General features: G+C 35.2%; 1 protein-coding gene across 1 annotated transcript in view; it reads right to left on the bottom strand.

Annotated features, from left to right (window-relative positions):
- The window catches only part of Cftr (CF transmembrane conductance regulator), a 135,192-nt gene that overhangs the window by 43,641 nt on the left and 75,966 nt on the right, over positions 1–15,585 (bottom strand). Inside the window, exons 12-15 of the mRNA XM_041675665.1 lie at positions 10,654–10,748; positions 7,724–7,810; positions 4,388–5,096; positions 2,235–2,363 (exon numbers count right to left, since the gene is read on the bottom strand). Coding sequence (XP_041531599.1) covers positions 2,235–2,363; positions 4,388–5,096; positions 7,724–7,810; positions 10,654–10,748 — 1,020 coding nt within the window. The remainder of the gene's footprint in view (positions 1–2,234; positions 2,364–4,387; positions 5,097–7,723; positions 7,811–10,653; positions 10,749–15,585) is intronic.

Raw genomic sequence — 15,585 nt, 5'->3', positions numbered from 1 at the left:
TACATTTTCCCTTTCTAGTCCCGAATACACTGCCAAGAAGGGCCAGTAGAAAGAGTAGCACAGTGGAAATTTTAGTCTATTTGCTTAGTGTTAATAAGAACTTATAAAAGACATAGGTTTTAGAGGAAATGTATGAAATGTACACTTTTCCAAAATGACACATGACTGAAAATGTTAGCAAATTAAATATTCAGGTTTTTTTTCTAGTTTAGCATATGAAGAAACAAAAAAAGACAGGATGAACTACTAAATTTATTTCATATTACAAAAACAAATCATTAAATAAATGCTATAAAATCATAAATATGAATGGATATACAGCCTTTATTAAGGTTTAAATTAGGTAACTCACTTTGATGGAGGAGGATATGCATCTTGATGTTTCTTTGTGTATTTTCATCATTAAATATAAGGATCTATCAGTGCTTATAAAAACTAAACTACCATTGTGGACTGGCACCTGTACTACAATGGAATATACCAGGAAACATTCTAATAGTCAAAAGAAATGCACAGACTGATACTAAGAAGAAGTTTAGTCTAAAGGAAAATGTATGTAAATTTTGATTGAAAGAAAGTAACACAATTGTAGATATTAGCATATATGTTGTTTAGCTGTACAAGCATACACATCATTTTAAAACTACGATATTTCTATCATTGCTCTTCTTGTTATTCAGCACTTTGAAAGTTACTCAACTGGCCAATGTCTATAAGATATTGGAAAATATCATGCCATTAGATTATTTCCTGCCCCCAAGAGGACATGACTGAATTTTGCCCATCATGACTTTCTTTCCCTCCCCTTTCCTTTCTTTTCCTCCTTCCCCACCCTCCCTCCCTTTCTCCTTCCCTTCCTCCCTCCCTCCATCCCTTCCTCCCTCTTTTCTTCTTCCCTTCTTCTCCTTCTTCTTTCTTTCTTTTAGTAATAATGACATCTCAGTGAACAAAGGGTAGTTACATGGCATTTGCTTTCCCTTCAATAGTTAATTTCTTGACTAATGACAAGATGATTTTTTTCCTTAGGTGAAGGTTGATGGTTTGGATTGAAAACGACCCTTAGGCTCATGTGTCTGAATACTTGGTCTCCAGCTACTGCACATTTAAGGAAGGCTCTTGAGCTTTTTATTTGCTTTCAGAGTGTGCATGCAATATGAACATTGCCCTACTACCCTGCTGTTATGACAGGCTCCAAGAATATAGAGCTCTCAAACACAAGCCAAAATTAATTCTCCTTTCTTTTCTTACTGGGTGATTTATCATAGCAATGGGAACAGTAACAGAGTGAAGGAATAATATTGCATACTTGTGTAGCAGGTACACAATTAAATACAATCAAAGCATTATGTCATTGTGGAAGTCACCCAAGCCTCCCTCAATGGAAGCTGCCCGAAACAAAGGTGCTACCAATGAACAAGAATCACCACCATGAGTCACCACCTGTTTAGTTAATAACTAGACTAATATGCAGAATTCTTTTCAGTGCTTAATTTCAATTTATTCAATTTCAATCAGTACTCCTGATAGTCTGAGCCTTCAGATCTTAAAAACTAAATATATTAAGATATAATGAATGAAATGAGGATTATAGGTAATAAAACTATACTATACTTGGGATTCAAGCTAGCTGTGTGAATTTTAGTGGCTCTTATCACAAAAACAAAAAATATGTTATTTGAGATGACAGTTGTGCTATTATCTTTGCTATTGTAACCTTTTTATAATGTGTATGAACCTTTAAATATGTTGAATATATTAAATATGCCCAATAAAATTTATTTTATGACAATTATTCATATACAGTATTCGTATTAAAGTATATTTTATGTTATGCCTGAAATACTAAAATATCAATAGTAATTCTAATTGTGAATTTTTAAAAAAAAATTTAATTTACTTTTTTGTGTATATGTATTTTGCCTGTATATCTGTCTATGCACCACATATATGTAGTACTCACAGAGGCCAGAAAAGAGCACTGGATTCCCTGGGACTGGAGTTATACACGATTGTGAAGCACTTGTGGGTGCTGGAAATCCAACATGGTCTTCTGGAGAAACAGCCAGAGCCCTTATCCACTGGGCCAACTCTCCAGCTACCACTGGCTTTCAGAAGCTATGACCTATCTAGGCAGCTACCACTGACAGATTAACAAGTATTTACATGTATGCACCCATACAAACGCAATCCTTGATTTAAAGTCACAGTAACAGTTTACAAGTAAACATGCTTACCTCAACCAGAAAAACAAGCACGCACCAAATCAGCACTATAAGCAAGCTTTTATGGAGAGTAAAATAGCGGAGATATGTGTTCCACGTCGTCACTGGGGGTATCTTCACCATATCGTCAAAAAAACACTCCTGAGAAAAGAAGCGTGATTCTGAAACAAACTTATTCCATTCCACCACTGAGGTCTTATTTTTAATTCAGGGAAATAAAGGAACAACTCTCTGAGCTGTGGTGGCACACGCCTTTAATCCCAGCACTTGGGAGGCAGGTGGATCTCTGTGAGTGCGAGGTCAGCCTTGTCTATAAGAGCTAGTGCCAGGACAGGCTCCAAAGCTAAGGAGAGACACTGTCTTGAAACCATCCCCCCCCCCCCAAAAAAAAGGTAGTTTTGAAAACTAAGAAACATAGTGATCTTGCAGGATAGTGTTAGCATTTAAATGATTTAAATGCTTCCTAACACAAAAAGTTTGGTCAGGTGGTTGGTGCCATCAGACTGAAGTTCTCAAATTTTCCTTGATTTAAGTTGTTTCAGTGATCCATGGTCAAGTGTAGTTTGGAACTTGCTAGCTATTATATCATTTATTTTAAAAAAAAGATAGTTTATGTTTACATATTCCTTAGTTATTATGGATTTTTTAGTTATAACTTCAGTCACAAAACTCTAACACTAAATATATTTTTCTAGACGCCTTTAGGTTGTTTTTTTCTGGAAGATAGATTTTTAAAATGTGGGAAAAAAGATTCCTTATATATTCTAAAAGAAAAAGATGGGGTTGCTCCTCATACACATCCATGAAATTCACAAGTGGCATTAGACATACAAAGGAGTCCTGTTAACCTGGAGGAAGGTTCACTGACTAGAAATCAGATTGTAGGACTGGATTGACCTTTATTTGAATTCAACAAGCAACATCCTAGGATGCTTGAATGGGTATCTGTTGCTGAATTTCTCAGAACTTTATTTTCTTTTTCTGCCAATAGGAGCAAGGATATGACCTTCCATCACAGGGAAGGGGATAAAGTATGCTGCCTGATGTTGAAGTAACTGATGACCTGGTAACATAATTAGTCAAAGAAATCACTCGTTACAATGCAGACTGACAAAAATTTATAGACTTCAATTTGGGTGTTTTACTTAGAAGGATATTAAATCCTACAGATGAATTATCTTTTAGCAAATCATTTTAAGATTATAAAAATACTGAGTGTATATTTTGGGGGAATTACTTATCCTTTGACAACACAGTGAACTCTGACCTAGAGACAGGAAATGTGATTGACCAAAAGGTAACTTTCTATTAAAGACTGGCGCCACTAAACATGCTCATCTTCTAGGACTCCATTTTTAACTTCATCTAAGGCACACACATTGCTTAGTAAACAATAGCTTTCCTGTTTTGCATTGCTCTCTATTTTTTAAGAAAAGTCATTTTGCTCATTAACATACAGTGACAGTCTTTCAGTCTGAGTATTGGTGTATATATGTTGAGCTTATCATCATAACTCTATAATTTTAGTGAATTTTGATGCATATTACATGTTCCATGGCATTCTGTTGCAGTCTCTGGGTTAAGGGTGCAAAGTCCAATATTTACGTAAGCAACTTCAAATATAAAATAACTATTTCTGATTGTAATTGAAATATCACATCCCCCCAAAAGTTGTGAACCAAACAAGGGCTTAGTACTGAGTCCCTTTACTAGGCCCATGACATGGTGTTTGTTATTATAAATTAGTAATTGTCTGCTTTAGTGGTTTTCTAGAACAAAATGGAGTAAAGTATGTTATATAAGCAAATAGTTGCATTTATGTAGACATCAAGAAGTGTTTCTAAACAGACATGGCCTTGATAAGGGTTACAAATACCTGGCTTCTTGACAAGAATAATTAACATTAATGCCTGAACTTGGTTAATATGCACTTTTCAATATTTCAGATTTGTTTTATGTGTTATGTTTTTGAAAGTTGTGTTTTTTTTTTAAAGAACATATGCTCACTCGGGAGGCAGAGGCAGGCGGATCTCTGTGAGTTCGAGGCCAGCCTGGTCTACAAGAGCTAGTTCCAGGACAGGAACCAAAAAGCTACGGAGAAACCCTGTCTCAAAAATCAAAAAAAATAAAAATAAAAATAAAGAACATATGCGGAGGGTACATACCTTTAAATCTTCTTCATTAACTTCTTCAGTGATGTTCAATGCACTGTCTTCAGACAGCCGTCTTGAATATATGTCCACTTCATTTAAGCTTATCTGAGGGGCTAAGGAGATCTTTCGAATGGAAGTCCTTGTCCTCTGAATGTTGCTGAAGCCCTGGGTGGGTGTGTATGTCATGAGGTCCAAAACAGACTGTCTTCTTCTGCCTGGAAATGTGGGGCCAGTGGGGATTAAGTTGCTGCGAGGCAGGACTGCCTCTCCCTGTTCAGAATCTGGAACCAAGGACAGTCTCCTTTCTTGGGGCTCATCAAAATCTTCTTCTGTGACTAATGGAGTCTTTGGCACAATGGAAAATTTCTTTATATTGCTGAAGGAATTTAGAATCGAGCTCTTCCTTTTTTCTCCATACTCTCCAGTCTGTTTAAATGACTGTTTGGTTTTGTTCCAGGTGACAGAGGACTCATCTACTGAGAACCTGCGTAAGGTCTCAGTTAGAATTGAGCTTCTTCTTTCCTCAGTAAACTGGTCAAAGGTGTCATACCCCATGAGTTTTGAAGTGAAGTCTGGACGTAGACTTTGTAATTCAGAAAATGTCCCATAGAAATAGCTGCTGCCCTCATGCAAAATTAGTATTTTGTCAGCTTTCTTTAAGTGCTCCATTTTAGATGTGACCAAAATCCTGGTTTTGTTGGCCATCAATTTACAGATACAACTTTGGGAATATAAAAACATATAAGACTTTACTACATAAATAGTGATGTATATTAAATTTTAGCATCTTATTAATGTATCACTGCATAAAATCTTTATCATGGCATTCTGTTACTTAATATGGTTATATGGATAAATATTTCATAGTAACTATTAGATGCCTCTTGAATTGCAGCATGAAATATCATATCATGCTGTAAAGGTGATTGCTAGTAGACATAAAAAGAAATTCAATTTTTGATAAGCAATAATTATGTGATTTTAACCAAATCATTTTCTCTTAGGTCTTGGTTTATTTCTCTAGAAAATAAAAAAAAAAGTTAGGTGATCTTTAATGTTCCTGAAAGTTTATATTTCCACATAGCTTCTAAAATGTCAGAGATTTTCTGTTTTTAAATTTCTATTTAATTTTCTCTTGAATTTTATGTTGACTAATCTGTTTTAAAACAAAATGTAACAACTAAGCAATACATAATCAAATTAACTTTCCTCCAATAAAATTTTCCTATACTTTAAAGGTAAATCTTAAAGTGTGCTCTCTAGTGGGAATCAATTTCTTTTATCCCTTAATTATCAAAAATAAGAGCCATCACTATATCCTTAAATATAAACAATAACAGCTAATTTTATGAGAGTAAGACATTAGCTACAGTTACAATATCATAAATATAGCATGGGGTATTATATTTAATGGGATTTTCTTTTCTGTCTTAAATTAGAGAGACTTGCTAAGAACAGACATCTAAAAGGCAAATACATTGGAAGACTGTGGTACAAGCCCATATTGGCGGCACTAAGAAGTCCCAGAACGAAAGGAGCATCCAGTTCTTAAAAATCAAATCAGTTCTTTCCCCACAATGAAGCTAAACTCTATTATATGTAAAGCAAAACAGACAACTGAACAAACAAAAACAGCACAATGACTCCTAGAAGATCTAAACAAGAAATCCAGGCAAAAGTAATTAGTGCCCTGGACCCAATAGAACCGTTCATGTAAAATTCTGCAGCAACCTTTCCTGCTAAGGCATCACACAGAACCTGTATCATTCTGTACTACTCAAGGGTTTGTGCTCTTGTATCTTTATTAACAGCTTAGAAAATGTTTGTCTTAAGCTGAGTTGTATGTTTAGCGTAGTGATGGTTACTCAGCATTCTGACTGTATGAACTCAGGGAATGGATGCAATGTCCATTACAGAGCAACTTTAGGAACTCAATATAACAGGTATGTTAATGCAAGGCTGTACTGAAGGAGATGATGCAATAAGCTTTAAGTGAGTAGAAACATGACTAGGGCCTTCTATATCCTTTTCATTAGATTAAAATTAAGTAAGAGAAGATTCACTATTAAGATGCCTTGTGACATATGTACTTCTTCACTATAGATTAGTTCAGAAACATATGAGCAAAACGGGATTGGGAAGTGTAGTAGAGTAGAGACGGTGTTGATGAGACTTGGCATTTCATTCAGAGATCAGGGATGACATGTTCTTGGGGTTATGACTAGAAAAACAATGCTAATATACTCCATTCAGCTGAGACATAAACTTAAAATATCAAATAAAATAATATTTCTGAATAAAAGTAGCTCCAGGATACGGAGCTTCTGTTAACTCCAAGTGTTAAATGTAATGAAGTCCAGAATTAAAACCTATCATTTAAGATATAAAAGAAAATAATAAGGACTCTAGAATATTTCAACCATTGACAATGTCCTGAAGTAAAACTTTGAAATAAACCAATAAATAATTAAGTCATTTAACACACAAACCATTTCCTACCATTTAAAATCCAAGAGGGCTGCAATGTCTAGTCTAATAAAGTACTTTGTTATCCATGAAGTTATTTTTAAAATTTGAAGTCAAGTCATATTGCTAACTGCATCTCTTAGGGACTTCATACCCATTGGGCTCTAATAAGTAAGGAAGTATATATCCCAGTTCTCTGTAACACAGGTGGGGCTGGGTCCAGGAAAGGACTAATGCAGATGTACAGTAAAAGCATTCACCATTACACAAATCATTATTTTTATCCACAACATAAAATTAAATACTAATACAGGAAGATATGTGAAAATTTAAAAATATAACCACTTAAAATACAGGAAGACATGTCTCAAGATAGCAATAATATAAAAAAGTACTTAACTATCAATTGTAACAGGTCACCGGTCAAAGAAATTGGCTTTACAAGTGATCATCAGAAAAGGTTTTGATAGAAGCAATCTTCAACCTTGGCCATGAAGGGAGGCCAGAACTGAATAAGTACTGTATTACATTCTGAGTCATAAAAATGGTGGCTATATTGCTCTAGCCTAGTGGTTCTCAACATTCCTAATGTTGTGACCATTTAATACAGTTCACCATGTTGTGGTAACATCCCACCATAAAATTATTTTCATTGTTACTTCATTACTGTAATTTTGCTAATGTTTTGAATTCTAAGTATCTGATATGTGGGATATCTGATATATAACCACTGAGAAAGGGGTTGTTCACTCTCCAAAGGAGCTGTGATCCACAGATTGAGAACCACTGATCTAGAACTAATATGTAGGTTGTGATGATACAGATATTTTATTATCTTTTACCATGAGCATTATATATAACTCAATCAGTCAAGGAACATACTTTTCAAATATTTGTTCTTCAGTTAAGACATCTAGATATCCAAAAGGAGAATCCAGGAGGTACAAATCAGCATCTTTATATACTGCTCTGTAAACAAAGCAGAAATGAAGTTAGGGTTCCCTCCATTTTTTGTGTTTAACTCAGAACTGATATTTTAAGCCCCGACACGTGTCATAGAAATGCCATCAGATTCCTGCACTGAAAGCACACTTTTCACAACATGGGGCAGAAGCAGCACTGTTAGTAACTTCTTCCAGAGCTATGCTAGTAATAGTGCCGACTATATTAAATGAGGAATAATGAGACAATTTACTTTGGATCTCCTCCGTACAGTCTGTCCCTGAACCTCTTTCATGAATGTTACACATAGGTAAGGATCAATCATTCAGAATAAGAAGGAATACACATGCAATTTTACTATTTAAAAAAAATTTGTGTTTGAATGTTTTGCCAGCATGCATGTGTACCATGTGTGTGCTGAGTGTATGGAGGCAAGAAGGGGGTGTCAGAGCCCCTGGCCTGAAGTTACAGATGACTGTGAAGCAACAATGTAAATGCTGGACTAAAATACAGACCTTACAGAAGAAGAGCCAGTGCTCTTAACCATTGAGATATCTCCCCAGCCTTTAATTTACTTTAAATTAAAGATAAAAACCTTTAAGTAATTTGATTTGACTTAACAATAGTAAAAATATAAAGATATATTTTCCAAATAAACATAAATGAAGTAATTTCTTTATAACTTTAAGTTTTTCTCAGGAATGGTTATTAATAATGCTATCTCTATCTCAGCTACATAGGTCATTCTTTAAAAGATAATTGCTGATTCTTTTGTTTTCAAAATGTACTTACTCATTACATAATAAGAAAAGCAATGAAACAAAAATAGAAATAGCAAAAATTCTAAATAAAACCACGAAAGCTCTTTACTCTGTAAAGTGTCTAGAAGGCAACATGGTAGAACTAAGGGACTCCATAGAAACGTGCTGTCTTTAACCATATTTAGCTTTTACTTTTTTTCTCTGCAATATAGTTAAAATGTTATTTATCCCCTCTGAAATTAATCCACTATGAGTTCTACAAGAGGACTGAAATTTAGTCCATTGTGGTGCTTAGAGATGGGACCTTTGGAAAGTGACTAGGATTAAGGAGATCATCAAGGTGGAGTTTCACAATTGGATAATTGTGACTTCTTGAGGAGAGGGATACTAGAGAGGACATACATATTCACACACACAGACACAAACATACTCACATACACACACACATACACACAAACATACTCCTTGTCTTGACGTGTGATTTTTCTATGCTGTCTCAAGACTCTTCCAACAGGATACCATCACCAGACCTGACTCCTTGTCTTTAGGACAATAAATGGGAACAAAAATAAAGTAGGTTTCTGTAAAATATATTCAAAATGCATTGGTGGGCTTATTAGTACTACACACAGACTAACACTCTCCTTCACATGTATGACTAGTTTCTCAAATGTGTGTGTTTGTGTGTGTTCATCATACAAAAGAAGATGGCATATTGCACATTTGGATGAGAATAACAGTGAACAACTCTTTTTAGTAGTACTGTACATGGCACATAGCAAATATGACTAAATCTTAAACTAGTAAATATGCTGAAGTAACATACTCAACTTAAATCGTATATGATTGCAGGCTCACAGATAAGGAACTAACTTCCAAATGATTATAAAACCATCATCTCATCTGTGAACTCTCTGTATCATATGATCTGGTTTCCCAGTGTATTCTCAGGATCAAGGCACAGTTGAATGTAAGCAGTCAAGATGACCTGGATTAAATAGTGACTGTACCATTTCCTTGTGGCTTTTGGCAAGTTAATGTCTGACTACCTCAATTATCTTGTGATTTCTTCCATAAAATGTAGAGAACAATTTCTGCTTGTAGGGTTGTATGGGGCTTGATATCACAAGAGAGAGACAGAGAGAGAGAGAGAGAGAGAGAGAGAGAGAGAGAGAGAGAGAGAGAGGTATCAAGACATCAGCTGTCAGTACAAAGTGTTTACTTTTTTACTTTTCCAGGTTTGGGAAGTAAAAGAAAGAAAAGGGGCCAAGATACCGAGATAGTACTGACTCAATGTAATTTCTCATTAACAACTTTGGTAACACAATAAAATGAATTTTATTTGAATAAAACTAGAGGCCATCTGACATCCCCTAGCACCAACTGTCTTTGACCAGACTACACTTAAATAAGATGTTTTCTTTCTGACAAGAATTATATGTGCTTCTTTTTGACAGCTTCTAAGTCCTCAGGGCACTTTCTTAATACTCACATGACCCTTATGACGATCAGAATCACAGATAAAGGCATGTGTTCACTGTAAACCGCAGCTGGGTGTGGTGGCACACACCTGTAATCCTAGCACTCAGAAGCAAAGGCAGGAAGACCATGAGCTCCACACAGGGAGACCTTGTCCCTTTGTCTCAGAACAAACAAGAAGTCTTAGTCCTAGTATCATCATTTTCCTTACTATGTTTGTTATAAAATCATAAATTATATTCTAAAATTTAAAAATGTATATTCTCCAAAGTGAGAAGCAAACTGGAAACCTAAAGTGTCATCTGGGACAGGGAGAGGAAGGGAATGCATAATAAAAGAACAGAAATTTGTAATTTCCCTCTTTGGTCTTTACAAAATTTTATAGCTTTCTGTTCATAACAATACAGGTAACATAACAAAAAAGTATAAACAAATAAAAATAAGAGTATGGTTTTTGAAAAAAGCCACCATTTTTTTTTACCAAATCTGAATACTATACTGTTTATAGTTCTTAAAAGAAATTGTCAAACCCAGAGACAAAACATGAAGCAGTAGAGAAATGCATATATATAATTGTACATGCATATTATTTACAGCAAATGCTCACTGGAGCAACAATTAAATGATCACCTTGCTAAAGAAATCCTTGCACGTTGACCTCCACTCAGTGTGACTCCACCTTCTCCAAGAACCGTGTTGTCTTTTTCTGCAAACTTGGATATGTCCTATTATCAAAAGCATGACAACAGAAAGGAAATTTAATATATTCAATCTAAGATTGAAAAGCACATTTTCCTTCAGATGCAACTGTATGTGAGACTCTTCCTTCAACCATCCAAATGTTTGAACACTGTATCTCAATTATTTCAAATGCAACTCACTTAGGTGGTTAAAATAACAGGGTCAAAATTTTAGACCTACAACTTTTTTCATTTTTAAAATATTATTCATAATCATTAAATAAGATATGAAAAATATCAAAAGTAAAATAGATGTATATTTGTGAAATGTTTATGTATGGAAACTACCCATAAGCCTATCATATAAACTCAAATCCTACTCAAATGTTAAAATGCACTTTCAATTTAAAATCACTTTTTAAAAAAACTGAAAATAATGAATAAGCCTGTTAATAAGAGAAACTAAAACTCTTCACGCACCAGCAATATGCAGACATTTTCAGTGGCTGTCAAGAGACAAGGCAAGTTATTTCAGCACTTCTCTCATTCACCTTCCCAAACAACAGCACAAACACCCTTAGCCATATTATCTCTGTCCTCATCCACCCATGCTACCTCTTCTGTCACCTTCCTACCACACTTGTCGTTCCTCCCCCAATAATGAGCTTCTCTGTGGCAACAATCACCAAGGTGTAGTAAAAGAAGATCTGTTTCTAAGAAATAGTTCAGGATTCCATACAGTGCAAACCTAATTAAGAAGGTAAACTATAATCTTGGAGGGAGAAGTAAGAACCGAAATTTAGCCGGGCGGTGGTGGCGCACGCCTTTAATCCCAGCACTCGGGAGGCAGAGGCAGGCAGATCTCTGTGAGTTCGAGGCCAGCCTGGTCTACAAGAGCTAGTTCCAGGACAGGAACCAAAAGCTACGGAGAAACCCTGTCTCGAAAAATCAAAAAAAAAAAAAAAAAAAAGAACCGAAATTTATAATAGACCATTTTAGTACAGATTATAAAATAGTACATATTAATTGGTAAGTTAATTGCTTAGCTAAAAGAAGTAACAACAGAGCAGACAGAAAATGACAGAGGCATTCAGCTAGGACAAGAAAGTCTAGAAATTGTATCCATCCTGCCATGGAATAGCAGCTAATGCAAAAATAGAGAGTATGCAAAAACGACTATTAGTTGAAAGAGATATTATTTATTACTTAAAATAAGATACTAGCATGTTTATATTTAACTGTGGCTCAATTCATGGTTTACGCTGGCTTACTGAGTATAGATTGTACAGAGACCTAGAAGATTTCATGCTTTTGAGGTGGCTGTTCTTGCGCCCTGGACTCAATATACTGCATGACCTTTGACAGACAGGCTTTTGTTTTTTGATTTGGATTTCCTAAGATATTTCTGGGAAATCATGAAGCCTAACATCTGTCCTCATGTATTTTCTTGGAACTCAGTACAGAAAAAATTAAATCCCTTTCTAATCTCAAAAAAAAAAAAGAAAGAAAGAAAGAAAGAAAGAAAAAATGTAGTACATTTGCACAATGGAGTACTACACAGTAGAAAAATATAACGACATCTTGAATTTTGCAGGCAAATGGATGGAGCTAAAAAACATTATTTTGAGTGAGGGTAACCCAGACACAGAAAGACAATTATCACATGTACTCACACATAGGTGGTTTTTAGACATAAAGCAAAGAAAACCAGCCTACAAAACACAATCTCAGAGAATTTAGACAACAATGAGGACTAAGAGAGATTTGCATAGATCTAATCAACATGGGAAGTAGAAAAAGACAAGATCTCCTGAGTAAATTAGGAGCATGGGGACCTTGAGGGAGGGTTGATGTGGGGAGGGGAGCAGAGAAAAATGTAGAGCTCAATAAAAATCAATTAAAAAAAAAAGAAAATGACAGAGGCCTTCCATGAGTGGATTCACCTGAGATGTGAAGGAAGCTACAGTTGGGTACTGATCTTAATTTCCTTTCTTTCCTCCCAGTCCCATCTATTCTTTTCTACTACCTCCTTATCTTCTCATGGTACTTAAGACTTTCTTTGCTTTTGCAAGTCACAATCCATCGACATTTTATTTCCCATAAACATGCTTCCAATAAACATTCCACAATTATTTTTTTCAATTATTTTAGCTAATAGAGAAAAAAAAAGTCCGAGTAAGATGTTGTCTCCATATCTAACAATGCACATAATAGATACTGACATATAAATATTCTTTTCCACAACACATATTAGTTGTATGAATTAACTATCAATGGTATGAAAATAAAGGATTTGATGTGTTAAGCCAAGGTTTGGAGCCTCGTTTTATGGACTGAAACCACTTGTGAAGAGAAATGTGGATTCCTTTAAAGATCTCCCAGTCCATAACCATCGTGAAGCTGGTGGGACTGAAATGAAGGCAGGCAGTAGGAGTGCACTGACAACTGAGATTAAGCTCATTAAAGCCTAATACACCAGCACTGCCAATCTGTTTCTATTAATGTGAGCACTTGGTTTGATTACTTAGTTTATGCCTCATCCATTTGCAGATTTATGAGTACTTGACACTCTGTTTGATTTCACACAAAGCGCTCTGTTTTGTATTCCTTGTTAAACAATGATCTTTGTCGACTATTAAGGACACTCAAATCTGGTAAGATATTTATCTTCAGGGTGTTGGTGTCAGACTTCATAGTGGATTTTTCCCATCTGTGAAAGGTACAACTTAAAAGAATCTCTTATACTACTCATGATGGGCTTTTGTTTTGATTTGATTTGATTTTGAAATTATAATAAAATGACAACATTTACCCATTCCCTTTCCTCCTTCCGAACACTCCCAATAAGGCCCTCCTCACTCTCTTTAAAATTCACAGCTTCCTTTTCTACCAATTGCTATTGCATGCACACAGGTGTATGTATATGCCTATATATTCTTAAATATAGTCTGTTCAGGCACATGTTACTTTTATGTATGTTTTCAGGGTTAACTGTTTTGTACTGGACAGCTAATTGGTTTGTTTTTCCCTGGAGAAGACTAGGTCTCCCTCTCCCAGCTTTCCTCAGTCACCTATAGTTCTTTACTGTCCTTGTTCAGCTCATGTTTGGATAGTCGTGTTGGGAGGGGTTCTTTTTGAATAGTATTTTTCTTTTTGGAAATTCCATACATTATACAATGTATTGTGATCATATATCTTCACAGCTACCTCTTTCTATCTCCTGTTAGTGTCCCCCATCGCATCTCACTCAAGCATTGTCTTTTTATTTTCACTGTTGTTAATAACCTCCCTAGTTCAATTAGTGGTGCTGAGTACGGCCATGACTGTGTGGCCATCCTCTGTGCGCTCCTTAAAATGCCCACGAGCACATGTGGCCTTTAGAGTAAGCCTGGCACTCAGGAAGAGACTCTACTTTTCTTTACTGATACGGAAAATTCTCTGGATTTTCTTTGGATTGATCCACAAAAGTAGGGGTAGGGTCCTAGATAAGGATATTAAATAATAATTGACCTTATTTAAAATTAGCTACTAGATTTTATTTAGTTATTTTTTGAAAAAGCTGGTACTGTGTATAAAATAGAGGGCCTTGCACATGCTAAGCAAGTGTAAAGTAGAATTTTGTTTAGTAAAAGAAAGCTATTTATTCTAAAATATGAACTTATTAGATCAGTAGATATTCTTATTGAAGAATATTAGAAACTTTTCTTTCAAACTATTCTCTACTACATATTAATTTTCTTTAACTTTAATTTTTATGATATTTAAGTCTTTAACATAAAATTTTAATTAAAATAGAATTAGCTCACTTTCCCCCTTTCATTTCCCCCTCCAATTCAGTGTAGTTTATCTACAAACAACACCAAATGTTTACATAACCTGCTCTAAGGTGAAGCTCCAAAGCCAATAATCAGAAAAACCCAGAAATTTTGTCAAAATTGCTGCAACTCTGATTCAGAGGAATTTGGAAGGGACCTAGGAATCTGCATTTCAGCCTATGACAGTGGTGCTTAAACAGTGCTGAGAGCCTCATCTGACACTTGTTCTTTCGGTTGACTTCCTTTATTATAGGCTAGTCAGAAAGGCAAATGTCAACTTCAAAGCAGTCTGTGCACACAACACAATGTGTATGTTTGAGGTTGTAAAACACTTGAATATGCTGAGATAAGCATACTGTAGAGGGTCAAAGTAATATTATAATAAGTGTGCAATAAAGATTAACTTATTTTATTATTAAGGAGTGGAGAACATGCTCACTGTGGTGTACTCCGTTTACTAACAATTATCACTTGACTTTTAAGAAAGTTAAAATTTATCATCTCCGCTTCATTCAGCTATATCAAATAAACCAGAAGTTATTCAGGAAACTTGCTAATATGAATTTCATTTGCTCTGAATTGATTACACAATAGAGCCATAATGATACAGGCTGTTCTACTGAGAAAGAATGAGGAGAGAGAGGGAAGAGAGGTTATTTTATAGAAGAAAGGGTGGAGCGTTACATTTAATAGTCTTGTGTCATTTAGCAATATTTGCTGAGTACATTTGAGCTTCCTGTAGCTTTGAAGATAGGAAAATACCATAAACTGATTTTATGGCTGGCTTATTGCTTTTTGAACAACCTTGACAATACAGATGCTTGTGGGAAGGAGACGGTGAGAAGTTAGGACTAAGGGAACATTAACTTCAGGTTAATGCTGCTCAATAAAGCATATCTTTAATTGTGAATCACTTGATGATTAATACCCACTGTTATTAATGTTTAAAAATCACTAAACACTGCCTTGCTTTATGCATACAGAAACAGCACAGTGGAAGAGAGATATAAGTGAAAGGCAGAAGAAAAAAGGTAGAAAGAAGTTATGTGGGGGAAAGTGAGACAGCC

This window comes from Microtus oregoni, unplaced genomic scaffold, assembly GCF_018167655.1.
Source record: "Microtus oregoni isolate MIOR12 unplaced genomic scaffold, Mior012 000026F_ref0000081, whole genome shotgun sequence".
Taxonomy (NCBI): Eukaryota; Metazoa; Chordata; class Mammalia; order Rodentia; family Cricetidae; genus Microtus; species Microtus oregoni.
Note: the sequence above shows the minus strand (reverse complement) of the source record. Positions and strands in the feature narration are given on the sequence as shown.